Raw genomic sequence first — 18,252 nt, forward strand, 5'->3', positions numbered from 1 at the left:
TCTTGAAATTTTCTAAAGCAATTGTATTTACAAAGTGCTTTATTTTGACATTGGTCACAGATTTCGACAAGTATCCGTCCTCGCTTTACAAAAATGATTAACCCAAGTTGCTATAAGCAATTATAAACTCATTTTAAATTTTTCATTTTTAAGATGTGAGACAAGGGTATCACAATCACCCATCTTTCAGAACGCGACGTCCTTGTCGCGGCCTGACCCCTCGATCCACCAGCGCCGAGAATCTAGAGGTGACTCCTACAGGTTCAACAGGTGGCTCCCAGCTCCCATCATGTAGCACTTTTCCCCGCAGGTTAAATAGGTGGCTCCCATGCACGTAACACTTTGCCCTCATAGCACTTATTTTCTGGTGTTCCACGTCGGTGACCAGCTCTGATATCATCCCATACCCACACACCATTACGCATAGGACTTATCCAGCCCAGGCACTGGAATTTTTTACCATCCCAGGATTAGAACCCAAGACCTCCTGGACTTATATAAATCTTAGCAGCAATCCTGGTACCAATTGAGGATCTATATAAGTCCAGGAGGTTTTGGATTCTAATCCTGGAAAGGTAAAAAACTCCAGTACCTGGGCTGGATAAGTCCTATGCCTAGTGGTGCGTGGGTATTGGCCGAGACCCATGTTGTGTCATGGCCCATGGTCGTTACAATAGAAGGTGGTACCGGGATTGCTGTCAAGATCTATATAAGTCCAGGAGGTCTTGGGTTATAATCCTGAGAAGGTAAAAAACTCCAATGCATGGGTTGGATAAGTCCTATGTGTAATGATGTGTGGGTATGGGCCGAGGCCCATGCTGCCCATGACCGTTACACTTTCTGTTCCATCTCATGAATCATCTAAGGACCTGTAACTGTGGCTCGATCAACATCATCCCAGTATAACAGAGATCTACAACGTCTCTCATACAATACCTCAAATGGAGCCATCTAAATATTATTCTGATAACTATTGTTATACGAAAGCTCAACCAATGGAATAGATGAATGTCAAATAGATTTAAAATCCATAAGATAAACATGCAACATATCCTCCAATGTCTGAATAGTGTACTAGTCTGACTATCTGTCTGAGGATGATAAGCCGTACTCAATCTTTACTCTGTCCCCATCGCAGTTTGCCGTCTTTCCAAGAGAATTAAATCGAGGATATCTACCGAAAATAATAAACACTCGAATCCCATGTAATCGCACAATCTCTCGTATATACAACGGTGTCATCGTCAAGTAAGTACTACTCATGCTATGGGGTATAAAATGTGCAACATTCGTCAATCGATCAACAATCATCCAAATATCATCAATAGTTCCAGTACTTCTTGGAAAATGCATCACAAAATCCATCGATACGTGCTCCCATTTCCAAGTCGGCACTTCTAAACTCCTCAATTCACCTCTTGACCTTCTCTTCTCAGCTTTGATTTGTTGACAATTGGGATATCGATATACAAATTCAATCACATCGTGTTTCATTCCCTTCCACCAAAATTGAGAGTGTAGATCTTTATACATCTTATTGCCACCAGGGTGAATAGAATTCAAACTGCAATGTGCATGTCGCAACATGCCCTGGCGCAACTCACATGTATTAGGAACTACTCATCTATCATTCTTCCTCAAACTTCCATCATTAGCCACTCTAAAACGAGTATCTTGTTTTCGAGAAACCAAATATTTTCATTGTTGAACATTCTCATATGTTATTTGTTCAGCTAATAAAGTAGATATTTTGTATAGGAATAGTCGAGATATCAAAATCATATCCCGAGGAACAACAAGACATCATCATAGCTGATAAACGACTCACATCCTCTACACTAGAGCTCACTTTACGACTCAATGCATTAGCTGTAAGATCGACTCGACCAGGATGATATTCAATCTAATGGTCATAATCCTTCAACAAATCTAACCACCATCTCTGTCTCATATTCAATTGGCCGTATAAACAAAAATCTCAAACTCTTATGATTTATATAAATCGTAGACAATGTACCATATAAATAATTCTTCCATATCTTCAAGGCAAAGATAATGACTGTCATCTCCAAATTATGCACATGGTATCTTGTTTCGTGTGTATTCAGCTGTCTCGAGCCATATGCCACAATATGTCGATCCTACATCAAAACACATCCAAATCATGTAATGACACATCCGTATAAAGAAAAAACCTATCGTTTTCTGCAATGATTGAAAACATCGGTGTGGTCGTTAGTCGGTGCTTCATGTAAGGTCTAGATATTCAAACGACATAATCTGACTGCATGCAAATCTGAGGTGTTAGGAAAATGCTTATTTAATTATTTAAATTCGTCAAATGCATGGTTATGATATGGTCATATGTTTATATTGCATGATTTACTAGATTGCATGTATTATGGCTTTTAGCGGTATTCGATCCTCGAACGAGGAACGGAGACCGGGAACAGTTTAAGGAAAATGTTTTTATTAAATAATTATTTTTAATTATTTAATACACGGTGTATTTAATATGTAATATTTGAAATGAGTATTTTATGGTATTTTTACACGTCGAGTCATATTTTAAATATGTAGTCGATTTTTGGCAAAATTGAGGACTTTTTGAGGGCTCGGAGTAATATTTTTGAAAAAATATCAAAACGAAATATTTTACGCGATGCTAATGGACATGTTTTAATAGAATTTCTGGCCAAAGTTCACTAACCTTCATATTGTAAAAATTAGGTCCAATATTCTCATTCTTTTCTCAAAAAACTCACGCCTAACCCTAGCATCCCCTCCCTCACCTCACAGCTGAACTCTCACACATGCATACTATCAGATTTTTGCCTCGTTTTTCAAGGGGAATTCAGTAGGTTTATCGTCCCGTCCCCCCGGTGTTCGTATCTCGCTTCGTTGGTTTGATTTTTCAAGCATTTAGATGCAAAAGCACGTCCTACACATTTTTTTCTCATCGATCACATCATAATATGTATTTTGAATGATTTTTCATGGTAGTTAATAGATCCACTAATATGAATCGGTTTTATACGGTTTTTACCTGAAAATATGAATTTTCTTGTCATGCTCCTCACGTTTCTATCATGGTTTGAAGGGGGCTTCCAGGTTTGAGGTATGAGGCATGATCTACAGCAGGTTTATATTTTTTCTAAATGCTAGGTTCAGATCTGGAACGAGTTGTGTAAGGGTTTGATCGGATCTTCATGGTTGTGGCTCAATTGCTTGGGTGAAGGGGTTGTTGTGCATAGGACCGTTCCAGGCTATGGTTTAGACTCTGAAGGGTCTGATTCGTGGTCCTAGATGGTCGGTGCATGATTGGTTCGAAGGGCTAGGGGTAGGCGCACGATTGGTTCAAAGGGAGTTGCGTTGCGGGGTGTCTATGCCGAACCATGAATGTCTGCGTGCATTGAGCTGTGGTCCATGGTTAGATCAGCCTAGAGGAGGGTTCAGTCAAGTCCTAGGGGTGGCTACTTCGAGGCTGGTCTGGTGTGGTTTGGGCTAGGGTCGAATTATGGGCTTGGCTTGGAGTTAGGGCTATCGGTTCATAGGTACAGAAAATTCCAGCGGGTTGCAGGGGGTTTTCGAAGGTCTTATATGGTCTGGACATGGTTGTTTTAGGTATGGTTAGGTGTCATTTAGTTATGGTTGAAGTTTGGGAAAGTTTGGATTAGTTTCGGGTTTATTCGGGTTAAAACCGAGATTCTGGCCTAAATTTTAAAACGAATTATGGAACTTGGTTAACATGATTAAGTTTTTGCCTAAGAAATGATTATAAGTGTGTTTTAAAGTGTTTTGATAATTTTGAATGGACTCGAGTCCAAATTTTATGGTCCATGGATAAAATGGTCAAATTAGGGTTTCAGGGCAAAATGATCATTTTACACTCGAGTCAAGTTAGCAGTCCTTGCCGTGCCCTGATAACTGAAAATGTAGGTTTAAAAGGTTTATTTTGAAATGAATATGGAATTTTTACGAAAAATGCTGAAAATACGTTGCATGCTTGTTTTCTAGAAAATGTATGTATATGAATGAAATTTTATAAGTGATGAATATTATGAGGTGATTTATTTGTGACTGGTACGGACACAAATACGAAACATGTAAGGCCAAGGCTCAGTTGACAGGTGAGAGTGTAGCCGATGTTCCCGCTGCTTGGTATCATGGTTATACGTTGATGGATCCATCGACCAACAGCTGATACGGAAGTAAAAAACTAATGATCTAAAAAATGTATATGTTTACGATGACATGATCTGAATATGTTTATGTTTAGGCTTCGGAGATCATGAAAGTTATTTTAGTTACAGTGCATGATATGTATACGTACTTTGTTATCACGGTTCAGGTGTGTTGAGTCTTTAAACTCACTAGGTGTGATTGATGCAGGTGATCATATTGACGACGAGACTGGAGGTGCTGAGGACTGAGTGGACTGAGCTGGGGTTGCACGGGAAACCAGATGACCTTGTATTTTTCCGCATTACATGATTATAGGAGGACATGTTTAAAAAATTTTAAAAGGTTGATGATTTTACTGTGTTGAGGGTTTTTGGAAAATTTTATTATACTTGGTATTTTACTTTTAACTGTAAACATTTCAGTCGATTACACTTTTAAAATTTTTTATTGCAGTTATTTTATTCAGTAGTTGGATTATTTTATAAAATGCATGGTTCGAATTTTATACGTAATTTTGTGTATATATATTTGGCCGAGACTTAGGGATTTTTTTTTAAAAAATTTCAGTAGTTTAGTAGTAGACGTTTCACTTCAACTCCTAAAAAGTCCTCTCACATGCCTCAGACCACTAAAATCGCACACCTTTCTGAGTCAACTATATCAAAGGTCTAGCAATCTTTGAATATTCCTCGATAAATCTACGACAATAACCTGCTAAATCCAAGAAACTATGGATCTCCGGTACAGATATGGGTGCAGACCACTGCCACATGGCTTCGACCTTCGTTGGATCAACAGAAATATCATCTTTCGATAAAACATGACCCAAGAAGACTGAGAGGATTTTCCACGATTATTGAATGACGTCCATATCACTCACCCACTCAAAAACCCTCTCATATAAGAATAAGGAAGAAAATGAGGATGAAGAACATATCTAGTTCTAGGGCTAGTGAAGGAGATGAATCATTGCTGCTATTTTTTCTTGTTATTCCACTGTATTTATTAGACATTTTGTAATTTCTGTTGTTGATTCGATCAATGTAAATGCAATGTATTTTCAATATTATGAACAGATAGACTGGTTTAAAATTTTGAAATCTGTACTTCTGAAGCTTGTCGTTTTTGAATGTATAATTTGATAACAACGCCGTTGTCACACATCGCACCTAGGGTGCAGGGCATGACAACTAGTATAGCTTATTTTTTAGTTACTGTTTGATCTAATAAATATTAATTTATCAATTTGGGGTCAATTAAATTAATTAATCAGATTGTAAATTGATGTGGTATGTTTTCGACAGTTTGTAGTCCGAATTAAGGTAGAGGATGACTACATGAAAGTGGAAGAACTGCGATGTTTAGAAGTGTAAACGAACCGAATCAAGTTGAATATGATGAAAAATTTAAGGCTAAAGTTCAACTGAAATAAATATAATTGAGCTCGAGATCGGCTCTAAAAATGGGCCTTGAAAATGAGCTCGAGTAAGTCTAGTAATCACGAGGAAGTTAGATTTTAATCGTTTTTTTTATTTTTAAATGGAAATAGACGAAAAAATAGATATCCAAAAACAAAAAATTCTTACTTCCAGAAAACATTTAAATTTTTAAATGTTATTTTTTTTATTGGAGATGGCACATTAGACGTCGAGCCCAATCTTTTTATTTTTCTAAAAATGGGCCTTCAAAATGAATTATGAATTCATGTGAAGATCCAGTTGTAAGATATTTTACGAATTTTTAGCTGTGAACAACATATTTATAATAAAAAATAATACTTTTAGTATAAAAATTAATATTTTTTTATGAATTACCCAAATAAAATATCTAAATCACAAAATACGATCTATGAAACTATTTCACACGGATTTTTTCAAAAAACTAGTGTACCGACACACGCGTTGCGTGCTTGTATAATATTTTTATAATTCATCTGATTTATATTTAAATGAGGATAAAAATATAATTATAACAAATAGTGAGAGACTAAACTGTAATTTTGATATATAAATTAAAAAATAATTTTGCCTAAAATTTAAGTCCAAATATCACAACGTACAAGTCCAAGGTGATTGTACCTCTGCCTCCATTATCCAACTACTCAGCTCAAGGTTTCAAAAACTCAAACTTGGAACTGTTGATCCTTTGAAAAAACCATAGTTAAAGGTGAGTAAATTAACGGTTCGGATTCAACTCAGGTACGTGGGATTTCGAGTAGCGCTCAGCGTGTTTGTGGAATTGCCTGATAGAGTTTTCTTGTTGCTGTGTTTCTCGTTATCATTTCGCAGTTGATATACTTCCATCTTATCTTCAAGTTTCAGGTGCCCATTAAGGTATTTCAGTTCTGGGATTGTGTGCATTCGGTTTGCGGACAAGAAATGAACTCGATTTCTTGTGGTAGCATTAACTGCGTTTCTAGCTATAGTGTTCTTGCCTGCACCGACGTGTTGTTGAAGAATCCGAAGACTTCCATCAAGCTATCTGAACTGGTAGGTTACCATGAATCAAGTTGAGATTTTTTTTTTTTACTTACTAGGAGTTGGTCGCGGGAGATACTGTGCGGCAGAATGTTGAATTTTGTATTATAGAGTATTATTCTGTGGGTGAATGTTTGGTTCTTATGATTTGACGCAGGGATGGAAACAAAGGAAAGGTTGTGAGCCTAACGAGCGCAGGAAATCAAGCATTGTTTGTTATTATGGCCTGAAAAGACCGCCTTATAAACTTGTGAGATTTGCTACCCTTACTAGACTTCTTGTGTTCAAATCTTCTTGCTGGTTACAGGAAATTAGATACCTATTGAAATTGTTTATGCTTCAACAAATGATAAATGCTTCTATGTTTTTCTAATTTGATATTTCACATGAACAAATCACGGTTGGTGAGTGAATCTTGATTGTATAAGTTGGCAATGGCTTAACATTTTGTCATTCGCCACGTGTTTATAGTGGATTGCCTATCTCAGTCGTCCAGTTGATAATTTTTTCCTTACATTTTTAGGATGCTCTGGAGCCATACATGAGTCGGAGAACAATAGAGGTACACTGGGGTGCTCATCATAATGGTTATGTGGAAGCGCTTAACAAACAGCTTGAGAAGAATGGCGTACTTTATGGATGTACCATCAATGAGCTCATCAAAGTAACTTATAACAATGGCAACCCCTTACCAGAATTCAGTAATGCGGCTCAGGTCAATCATCGATATTGATTTATATTTCAATTATTTGCTTTCTCTAGCTATGACCCTAGTAAAAAGGTAAAACTTTGTAATTGTTGGTTGTGGTGTCCTCACAAGGTAAGATGCTTGCTTCCATTTTTTAACTAAAAAATGTTTATACAATTTTTATGGTGTGCCATTTTTTTTTCATTCAAGTAAACCGTGTTTCTTCCTATCTAGTTTTATTAACCTCATAATGTTGACATATTAGGTCTGGAATCATGATTTCTTCTGGGAAACCATGGAACCTGGAGGGGGTGGCATGCCCACACTGGGCCTACTTCAGCAGATTGAGAAGGATTTTACTTCATTCGCTAATTTCAAAGAAAAGTTTGTACAAGCAGCACTAATGTTGTTTGGGTCTGGCTGGGTTTGGTTAGTCTGTAAGTCCTGTTTAGTCTTGTTGAGTTATGTTTAGATGGGATTGGTAAGGATGTCTTTGATCAAAATGTTACAAGTTGGTTGCAATTTTCTCATCTGCAAATAAAATTAAACATGGGTGAAAAATAGTTGAACTTTTGGTTTCGTGTTACTATACATGGGAAATTTTCGGCCATAACAAAAGGAGAATGTTGCCTGCTAGAGTTTAATTAGATTATTGTCTCATGGCTATGATGAAATATAAATAAAATACGATTTTAGCCAATTTCAGGGGAATATTTATCAGTGGGTTTTTTCGAAGTCCACAATCACATCTGCCTGTTTGCAAGGATAGTGCTTTCATACGTGTAGTTATTTGTTATATGTCCAGTTTAGAATTTGAAGCTCAAAATTTCTACTGTGTGGTGATTATGACATAAAAATGAATTGTAAATTCATCATAGAGGAAAATGGAACACAATATTTACGTGACTAAATGTAATTTATTTATTTTTCGAACTCAAAACTCACCTCTTCTCTTTTGTACCTTTCTTGTTTGCCTTGCTGCAGTGAAGAGGGAGCAAAGATGTCTTGCAATTTTGAAAACATCAAATGCCATCAATCCTTTAGTGTGGAATGACATTGTAAGAAACATTATTATATTTCTAATTTTATATTGACCATTTCGTTCTTGGACATTTCGATTCTTACCAGTACTGCATTGATATCTCTTAACCTTGCAGCCGATCATCGGTTTGGATTTGTGGGAGGTATGAACATTGATTTCTTTTACTACACTTTTCTTCTCTACATTGCGGTATATTGATTTTATTCCCACTGGCTTTGCAGCATGCTTATTATCTGGATTTCAAGGTATACTGGTGGCATTCACGTTCTCAAAATTTGATCTCTCAACATCTCTTCCAATATAACGTGTCCTAATATATTGTTTTTGCTTTTATGATGTTATTCGAACAGAACGATAAAGCAAAGTACGTGAACACGTTCATGAATCACCTTGTATCTTGGAACGCAGCTGCAGCACGCTTGGCTCGTGCCCAAGCCTTTGTAAACTTGGGCGAACCTAAGATCCCAGTTGCATAAAACCCCCTTCCTATCTTCCTTCCCCCATCCGCCAAACCGTATCATCCATTCCCTCAACAAAATGACTTCCACATTGCTTTGTTCTCCAACTGAGACAGTAACCACAGAACGAATCATGCTAAGACAGAACGATGCTATGATATTCCACGGATCTTTAAACAGCGTCGATGGGAAAGACTATACTCCAATGACGGGCGATACTAGCTGACATAGGCTGCGAGAAGTCTGTTGTCATATAATATAGAAGAGTATGCGAAGCAAACTAAAATTGTATTTGGGTACCACAGAGCGTGCTGTTGTGTTTTGTCAAGACCGACATTGAATTGTCTTGTTAAGATATTAAGTCATTTTGTAATTCAAATAGTGTTATTGTGTTTTCTCCCCTTACTGATTTCCCTAAATTATGTAAATTAGGATGGTCAAATGCGGTAATTTATTATCCTCTCGTTGTAGTCTTATAGATCTTTGTCATCTCATCTCACGAGTCAAATATTCCAGTCGTCTCAAATATTTCCTAGGAGCCAAGTGATACAAAAATATAAGATATGTTATTTATATATATCCTACAATTTATTATATTTATATTAAAATATTTTAAATTATCTCATCTTACATGTCAAGTGATAGCCTAATAGTATGTAACCATTAGTTTATATTTTAATATTTGTCGTTGCAGAAACAAAATTTAATGTTGTGTCATATTTGAGTTTTCGTATCTGGGGTCATATTAATGATATATCTTCTGTATGCCCCACAAAATAAAATGCAATATTAATTTGTATTAATTTATTCAACTGGCGCATTAAATATTTAAAATAAATATAAAATAAATTTGAAGTCTTTTAATTTATCATCATTTAAATAAAATAGAATTTTTTTTATATAATATTATATTTTTCAACTTCTTAAAATAGTATTATCGTGAATTTTGATATATTGAATGTTCATAAATTATTATTTATATTAATTAAAATTTCAATATACATATTTTTTTAATATATTCTAAAAAATAATTAAAATTTTTGCATCTAATAAATGAAAAAGTTAAGATCAAAAGCTTACCATAAAGTCAAAGTTATAACTGTTAGCCAAGATATAATTTTATTTGTTAATATTTATGGCAGTGCAGAGTGCACCTACTTGTGTGCTAATGAGTCGACCTATTTGACACATGAATCTGGAGATGTACGTGTCCTTTTGTTGATGCTGTTTTATATATCTTAGATATCATTCTTATCATTTGTCTACCACCGACCTAATACCTAAAATACACATATAAATCGTTAAGATCCGACATTACTCTTTTACAGTCCATTTAGCCAATCAGATCAAGCGGCGAAAGTCAGCAGCTTGACGCACGAGAATTTCTCAGGAGGTCACTCATCCCAATACTACTCCATTCATCCTAGTTTAACCCAACATCCCTCTCCCCAAGAAGTATAGAAATATGCTCTTTGGGAGACAGAAACCCATGACTTCGTTTTGATATCAATTGTTAGGATCAAACACTTACCACTAGACCAAAAGCTATAGCTGATAATCAAGACACAACTCTATTTCCTTTTACTCAGCGCAGAGTGCACTTACTTAGGTGCTAATGGGTCGAACTGTAAGGCCCATGAGTCCGAGGATGTGCGTATCAATCTGCTTGTGCTATCTTACTCTTCCTCTACCGCTTGCCCAGTCATCAGTAGAGAAAATATTACCCATTAAGATCTACCGTTGCTCTTTTATGGTCTATCTAGCCAACCAGATCAAACGACACAATGTCACAAGTTGTCCGTACGAGAACTTCTATCATAATACTACTCTCATTCATACATGTTTAACTCAACACACAAATTTTTTTTTTAAAAATATTTATTTATTGTTATAATTTTTATAAACAAAATAATATATGATTTTTTAGATATATATTTTTTCTGTTTTTTAGTAATAATTTCACTCAATGATATAAGCATTTTTGATATAATAGTTTTTTATAATAATATTTAAAATTTCATTATATTCATTATATTATATCAATAATTTTAATAAATTTTTTAACATCAATACTTACTAATTTTAATAATTAATTACATAAAATAACACTAACTACATCGCACGCGTAAATTGTTAGCTTTTATCTTTATATATTAAAAAAATAAATTTCTGCTATATTTAGTAAGTTCATGCCAAAACAGTTTGTTAAATAAGGAATAAAGAAGAAAAACTGTTTCCTAATATATTTAATAAATTTACGTTGAGAATAACAATAAAATTGGTTGTCTCTCTTGACTTTTCGAATCACTGTTCAAATACCTATTAGATAAAAAAACTTAAAATATTTGATAGTTGATAAATAATCTGTGAAGGGAAATAATATTTCCGATTTTAATTGATATATTTTGTTGAATATATTTCCCTAATATTATGTTTTCCTTGTTGATTTGATTGTGTATAATATTTAATTATGGTTTTGCCTTTCTAGATAATTATGTTAAGATTTTATTGTGATATGATTTCTTACTTGAATTTAATTTCCTATTGATAAGATTATGTGGAATATTAGGTTTTATCTTTCTAGATATTATCTTTGGGATAAATATCTTCTAGATATAATATTTATGATAATGATTTACATGATATGATATTATTGATTTGTTTCTAATAGAATTCTTGTTTACCATATCTTGTAGATTTTTTGGAAGATAAATTCTAGGAGATATGAAAGCTATATATATGATGTGATCAACGTGAAGTGATGGTGGGAAAATAGAGAGAAGATTGTAGAGAGAGACTAAGAGAAATTCATAGAGTTTTAGTGGAGGAGTTTTTTCGTGGGAAAGTTTTCGTGGTGCTCTCTCTTCCTCGGTTAATATTCACTCACTTGTGCACGTTCAGAATTTCAGAGAAAATCCTATTCAAGAGACGTGCTGCGTTTTGAAGAGTGTTGATCCCGTGTTACTCTGAGTGTTGCCAACATCTACAGACAACATCCGTAACGATGTTGACTGAAGATTACATCTAAATTGATTGTGTTTTTCGGGATCAAGTTTTGCTTTCTTGTTAACGTTTTAATATTGTTGGTAGTTTTAGAAAGCTTTATTTTCTCAACTTGTTGAGAAAATTGATTTTTGTCATAATCACTAGTGATAGGTTTTTGTGTAAACGATTTGGTTTTTCTAGTGATTAATTTTTGCCATAAGGCACCGCACAAGTATTTATACTTGTGCATATTTAATATCGTCCATCTATTTATTTCAAGTCAATTTGTGTTATAAAAGTTAAGTTTCCGCTGCATGTAGATGTTGTCCGAGATGTCGTAACATCTAGCACAACACCTAATTCTGATAAAACAAAAATTTACTGTTTTTAATCTTATTCTGATATTTACATTATCCTTTGATATCTGTCGGACGAAATAAACCTTACAAGTGGTATCAGAGCCTACTCTTGATATACTAAGTGCTGATTCTGGTTTTTATTTTGTTTTGACAGAAATATTTAATGGACACATCACTTGCAAACGGAGCACTTCGACCACCAGCTCCTAAACCTCCTGTCCAACAAGAGTTTCGACCAAGGAATGAAGAAAAACGCTGGTTGCAAGTGAATCATTTAGGTGTTGCCCTAGGTGTTGCCACTCCTGGCCGCAACATCTGTGAAAAATCAGTTTGTTTGAAATCCACGTCTTCTGGAAATTTCAGTGAAGATGATTTGGAAGCTGATGGTGAAGAAATCACTCTTGAGAGTGTGCAAAAGCTATATGAAGAGTTGTTTGTAGATTGGACCAAAAGAAATAAGTTGAACTCAAGTCTTATGAAGGAAAACATTGATCTAAAAGCTGTGGTTGCCAAACTTGAAGTAATCCTGAGCGAAAAGGACTTAGAACTAGGTAAGACCAAAGAAGAGCTTCAAAAGGCAACTGAAACTTTATCCAAGTTCAACTCAAGCACATCCAAGCTTGATTCCATACTCTTGATGGGAAGAGATGACAAGAAAGGTTTAGGTTTCAAAGACAGTGTGTTTGAAATAGGTGAGTGTTCAAAATCTACTGTGTTTGTGAAAGGAAAAACTGAAACATTCACACCATCTCAAACTACATCTTCAACCAAAAGCTCTCCACCAAAAAGACAACATACTACACATGTCCCTAAGAGAAGAAAACGCAGGTATGTATGTCATTATTGCTTTAAGCCTGGTCATATCAGGCCCTACTGTTTTAAACTCAGGGATGATCGCATGAATCAAAAGTCGAGCCAGATGTTGCCCCGAATGTTGTCCAACACTTTCCGCAACACCTCCCACCATCGACCTACAGTAAGACAAATTTGGGTACCAAAGGTAAAAACTCACTGTAATGTTGTCTATACTTCATTGAAAACTGACACTGCAGGTCATTGGTACTTTGATAGTGGAAGCTCACGCCACATGACAGGTTCAAGAGAACATCTCACTGATTATGTTGAACAAAAATGTGGTAGAGTAACATATGGAGGGGGGGCTAAAGGAAAAATTGTTGGAAAGGGTACTTTGAATGTTGAAGGACTGCCAAAGCTCCACAATGTGCTTCATGTCGAAGGATTAAATTCAAATTTGATAAGCATAAACCAATTGTGTGATGATAATTTGCATGTCAAGTTTGATAAACATACTTGTGAAGTTTTTGATGAAACTAACTTGTGCATTATGACAGGTACAAGGTCTTCGGACAATTTCTACCAAATAGGTGAAGAGCTTTCATGCAAACATGCAGAAGTTAGTGAACTCGACCTATGGCATCAAAAACTTGGACATGCTAATTTCAAAACCATGAAGAATTTGAGTAAGTACGATGCTGTACGAGGTATGCCTAACCTATCATCTAGTACACCATATGTTTGTGGAGACTGTCAAAAAGGTAAGCAAACTCACATGTCACATCACAGCAACACGTTGCCTCACTTTGGGACAACACGTTGCCTCGAATTGCTACACATGAATCTTATGGGTCCTGTGGAAGTGAAAAGTTTTGGAGGTAAGAAGTATTCATTTGTTTGTGTTGATGATTTCTCACAGTTTTCATGGATAAGTTTCATTAGGGAGAAATCAGACACTTTCAATGTATTTAAAAAATTGGTCACAAGGATTACAAACTTTCATAATTTGAAGGTGACAAGGATAAGGACTGACCATGGTAAGGAATTTGAAAACTCCTCATTCTCATCTTTTTGTGACAAGAAAGGTATTTCACATGAATTTTCTGCTCCAAAGAAACCACACCAAAATGTGATAGCCGAACGTAAGAATAGAACACTTCAAGAAATGGCAAGGGTGATGTTGACTTCAAAGTGCATTTCAAAGCGTTTTTGGGCAGAAGCCCTTAACACCACATGTCATATTTCAAATAGGGCGTATTTGAGAAGTGGTTCGACTATGACATCGTATGAGATAATTATGGGAAAGAAGCCTAACCTTAAATATTTTCATGTTTTTGGTTGTGTGTGCTATGTTTTGAATGACATGGATAAACTTGCAAAATTTGATTCAAAGAGTGATAAATGTTTGTTTTTGGGATATGCAAATAATAGTCGAGCTTACCGCATGTTTAATTTACGAACTAGGACTATTATGGAATCCATTAATGTTGTTTTTGATGACTGTGCAGATTTGAAGAAGAAAACAGTTGAAGATGATGTGGATGAGTTTCTGGAAATTCCAATATCACTGGAAAATGCAGATGTTGCCCCAGATGTTGCAACATCTGACACAACACTTGACACTGAAGTCACTGAAGCTGAGGACAGAACGAATAACGATGATGGACAGAATATTCCAAGTAAAATTCAGAAAAATCATCCATCATCTCAAATAATTGGAAGTATGCATGAAGGTGTCCAAACTCGAAAGAAAGAAAAAGTGGATTATCGAAAAATGGCTGGACTTATTTGCATGAGCTCCTTATACTCACAGATTGAGTGAATATCTACTGGTAATTGGCTTCAAACGAGGTGAGGTAGACAAAACTCTTTTTATTCAAAAATCTAAAGGTGAGATTCTTATTTGACAAGTCTATGTTGATGATATAATCTTTGGTTCCTCATCTCAAAAGCATGCTGATAATTTTGTTTCTTTTTGTGTCACTTTCAACTGCTGAATCCAAATATGTGGCAGCAGGAAGTGGTTGCACTCATCTTTTGTTGATGAATCAAATGATTGAATACTATGGACTTTCAAGTGAAACTTTAGTTGTATACTGTGATAATTCTAGTGCAATAAACATTTCAAAAACCCAGTACAACACTCTCGAACCAAACACATTGACATTCTTCATCACTTTATTCGAGATCTAGTAGAGAAAGGATTGATTCGGATGGAATTTGTTGATACAAATAACCAATTGACCGATATATTCACAAAAGCATTAGACTTTGAGAGGTTCTTCAACCTTAGGAAATCTTTCAGCATGTGTTCTGCCTGATCATTCATAGATGTTGTCTCAGATGTTACAACATCTCGGACAACACCCAACATGCATGTGCATTTCTAGGACTTAGACATACTGCATTTGCATTCATACTGTTATATGATGTGTTATCACAATGTTGCATAAATCTTCTGGTGCACTTACAATTTCTTGTTCTATCTAAACTTAGCACACTTGAAGATGCTTAACAATCTGATTAAATCACAAAATAGTTGAAGGATGATCATGTACTCCATGACATTGTCCCATACGAAAAGTGACTTGAAAAGATTGAGTAAAAAGAAAAATCAATTATGCATATGCTCTGTATCAGAAGAAAAGATGGGAAAAAGCTACCTAAAAGAGTCCAATGAAGACTGTGCTTTTAGTGTGAGAGCTACCTCTTCTGAATTTAATACAAAGGGCAAAAATAGAAGAAAATGGAAAAAGCTACCTAGAGGAGTCCTAAAGAAGACCGTTCTTCTAGTGTGGGAGCTACCACTTCTATGATCAGAAAGTTGACAAGTCTTTAAGTGTGAAGAAAAAAAAAATCAAAATTGTTTTTCTGGAATTGTGCGTGTTGTCAGAAGATGTTGCCAACATTTGTGCCAACATTTCTTTTCTGAACATATCTCATATTTGTTTTCATGTTTCTATTCCGTTACATTCTGTTATTAGGCATAAATAAGTCATGCATAAACATAACATTGTGAATATTGTTGGTCAAGAGGGTATGCGTATTTCAATAGAGAAAATTTGATGAAAATCCGGATTTTGCTAGAAATCCAATATTTGTGATTTTTTATGGTTCGGTGGTGTTAATTCGATGTGTGCTTCAATTCTGGAATTTTTTGAAATGATTCTTGACGCAATTATTCAGTAATTTTGGATAGTGATTACTCGCTAAAGCTGATTTTGTCTCTTATGAGAACTTAGTTTCTGACTATTGTCTGGCTATGGAGGTGGATGTCCATTCTGGACAAAAAAAGGGAGAAGAAGCGACTCAAACTCAAGGGACTGTGAATTGAAAGGATCACATGATACCATCTATCTGATATCTTTACTTTATTTCATTTTTAATATTCTGCTCTGTTAAAGTTCTGCTTCCCTTATGTGATTCTGTTTTAATGAACTGTTAATGATTTTTGCAGGTGTTGTCTCAGGTGTTGCCAACACGACGAACAACACCCGTACTAACTTGATTTTATTCAGGGGGAGAAAAATTCTCATATTAAGGGGGAGTTAATTGGAGTTTAACTGAGAAGCTGAGTTTGATTTGATTTTGTCCAGAAAGGCAAAAAGGGGGAGATTGAAGGGAAATAATATTTCCGATTTTAATTGATATATTTTGTTGAATATATTTCCCTAATATTATGTTTTCCTTGTTGATTTGATTGTGTATAATATTTAATTATGGTTTTGCATTTCTAGATAATTATGTTAAGATTTTATTGTGATATGATTTCTTACTTGAATTTAATTTCCTATTGATAAGATTATGTGGAATATTGGGTTTTATCTTTCTAGATATTATCTTTGGGATAAATATCTTCTAGATATAATATTTATGATAATGATTTACATGATATGGTATTATTGATTTGTTTCTAATAGAATTCTTGTTTACCATATCTTGTAGATTTTTTGGAAGATAAACTCTAGGAGATATGAAAGCTATATATATGATGTGATCAACGTGAAGTGATGGTGGGAAAATAGAGAGAAGATTGTAGAGAGAGACTAAGAGAAATTCATAGAGTTTTAGTGGAGGAGTTTTTTCGTGGGAAAGTTTTCGTGGTGCTCTCTCTTCCTCGGTTAATATTCACTCACTTGTGCACGTTCAGAATTTCAGAGAAAATCCTATTCAAGAGACGTGCTGCGTTTTGAAGAGTGTTGATCCCGTGTTACTCTGAGTGTTGCCAACATCTACAGACAACATCCGTAACGATGTTGACTGAAGATTACATCTAAATTGATCGTGTTTTTCGGGATCAAGTTTTGCTTTCTTGTTAACGTTTTAATATTGTTGGTAGTTTTAGAAAGCTTTATTTTCTCAACTTGTTGATAAAATTGATTTTTGTCATAATCACTAGTGATAGGTTTTTGTGTAAACGATTTGGTTTTTCTAGTGATTAATTTTTGCCATAAGGCACCGCACAAGTATTTATACTTGTGCATATTTAATATCGTCCATCTATTTATTTCAAGTCAATTTGTGTTATAAAAGTTAAGTTTCCGCTGCATGTAGATGTTGTCCGAGATGTCGTAACATCTGGCATAACACCTAATTCTGATAAAACAAAAATTTACTGTTTTTAATCTTATTCTGATATTTACATTATCCTTTGATATCTGTCGGACGAAATAAACCTTACAATCTGTAATTGTTAGACCTCTTAGTTTTGGTGATGACAAAAAATAACTTATTGTTTTAGATTAAGTTACCATTTGCTCTGTACTACATGTGTTGTATATTTTCTGCTCGCAAGCGCACGGTTGTCAAGTTTTAATATATAAGAATAAAATATTGGTCCTGATGCTGCACGAAATTCGGGTGACCAAGTTATTATGAGAGAATATCCACTACTTCTGCGTCCATACCAGTAAACTTCAGGGTCGCCACTTATGTCACGATTTGAGGATAGATGTGTCAGGAGACAGCCGGCGAAAAATCCTCCAACATTCAAGTTAGCAAATGCCTCAAATATGTACTCACAAAAGCTAGAGACTTTTGGGGCATATAATGAGATAATGTGAATGTCCCTTTAAAATGGAGAGATAACTCCTATTTATAGACTTCCATGACGGGCCATGGGCTTGAACCTCATGGGCTCTCTATTGAGCCTATTCCCTTAATCAATGGTCCATACCAATCTTTACAACTTTAATCAATTTTTAATTATGCCGAACTAATATTCATAAAAATAAGAAATTTTCTAGACTAATACCCATCATAA

The 18,252-nt window shown here is 35.0% G+C and overlaps 1 protein-coding gene across 1 annotated transcript; it reads left to right on the forward strand.

Moving 5' to 3' along the window:
• The first annotated feature begins 6,405 nt into the window (after positions 1–6,405).
• LOC140819924 (superoxide dismutase [Fe] 3, chloroplastic) lies at positions 6,406–9,247 on the forward strand. Its single transcript, XM_073180203.1, has 9 exons — positions 6,406–6,413; positions 6,507–6,674; positions 6,820–6,912; positions 7,186–7,377; positions 7,616–7,787; positions 8,335–8,408; positions 8,508–8,534; positions 8,614–8,637; positions 8,743–9,247. Exons 2-9 carry the CDS (start codon positions 6,564–6,566, stop codon positions 8,866–8,868), a joined length of 819 nt encoding a protein of 272 aa, XP_073036304.1. The 5' UTR covers positions 6,406–6,413; positions 6,507–6,563; the 3' UTR covers positions 8,869–9,247.
• The last annotated feature ends 9,005 nt before the right edge of the window (positions 9,248–18,252 follow it).

The sequence above is a fragment of the Primulina eburnea genome, chromosome 18 (genome assembly GCF_022965805.1).
Source record: "Primulina eburnea isolate SZY01 chromosome 18, ASM2296580v1, whole genome shotgun sequence".
NCBI lineage: Eukaryota > Viridiplantae > Streptophyta > Magnoliopsida > Lamiales > Gesneriaceae > Primulina > Primulina eburnea.

Coding starts and splice junctions, on each gene's coding strand:
- LOC140819924 (XM_073180203.1), top strand. CDS start 6,564: ATGAACTCGATTTCTTGTGGTAGCATTAACTGCGTTTCTAGCTATAGT. Junction 7,378..7,615: donor AATTCAGTAATGCGGCTCAG/GTCAATCATCGA, acceptor TTGACATATTAG/GTCTGGAATCATGATTTCTT. Junction 8,638..8,742: donor CTTATTATCTGGATTTCAAG/GTATACTGGTGG, acceptor TTATTCGAACAG/AACGATAAAGCAAAGTACGT.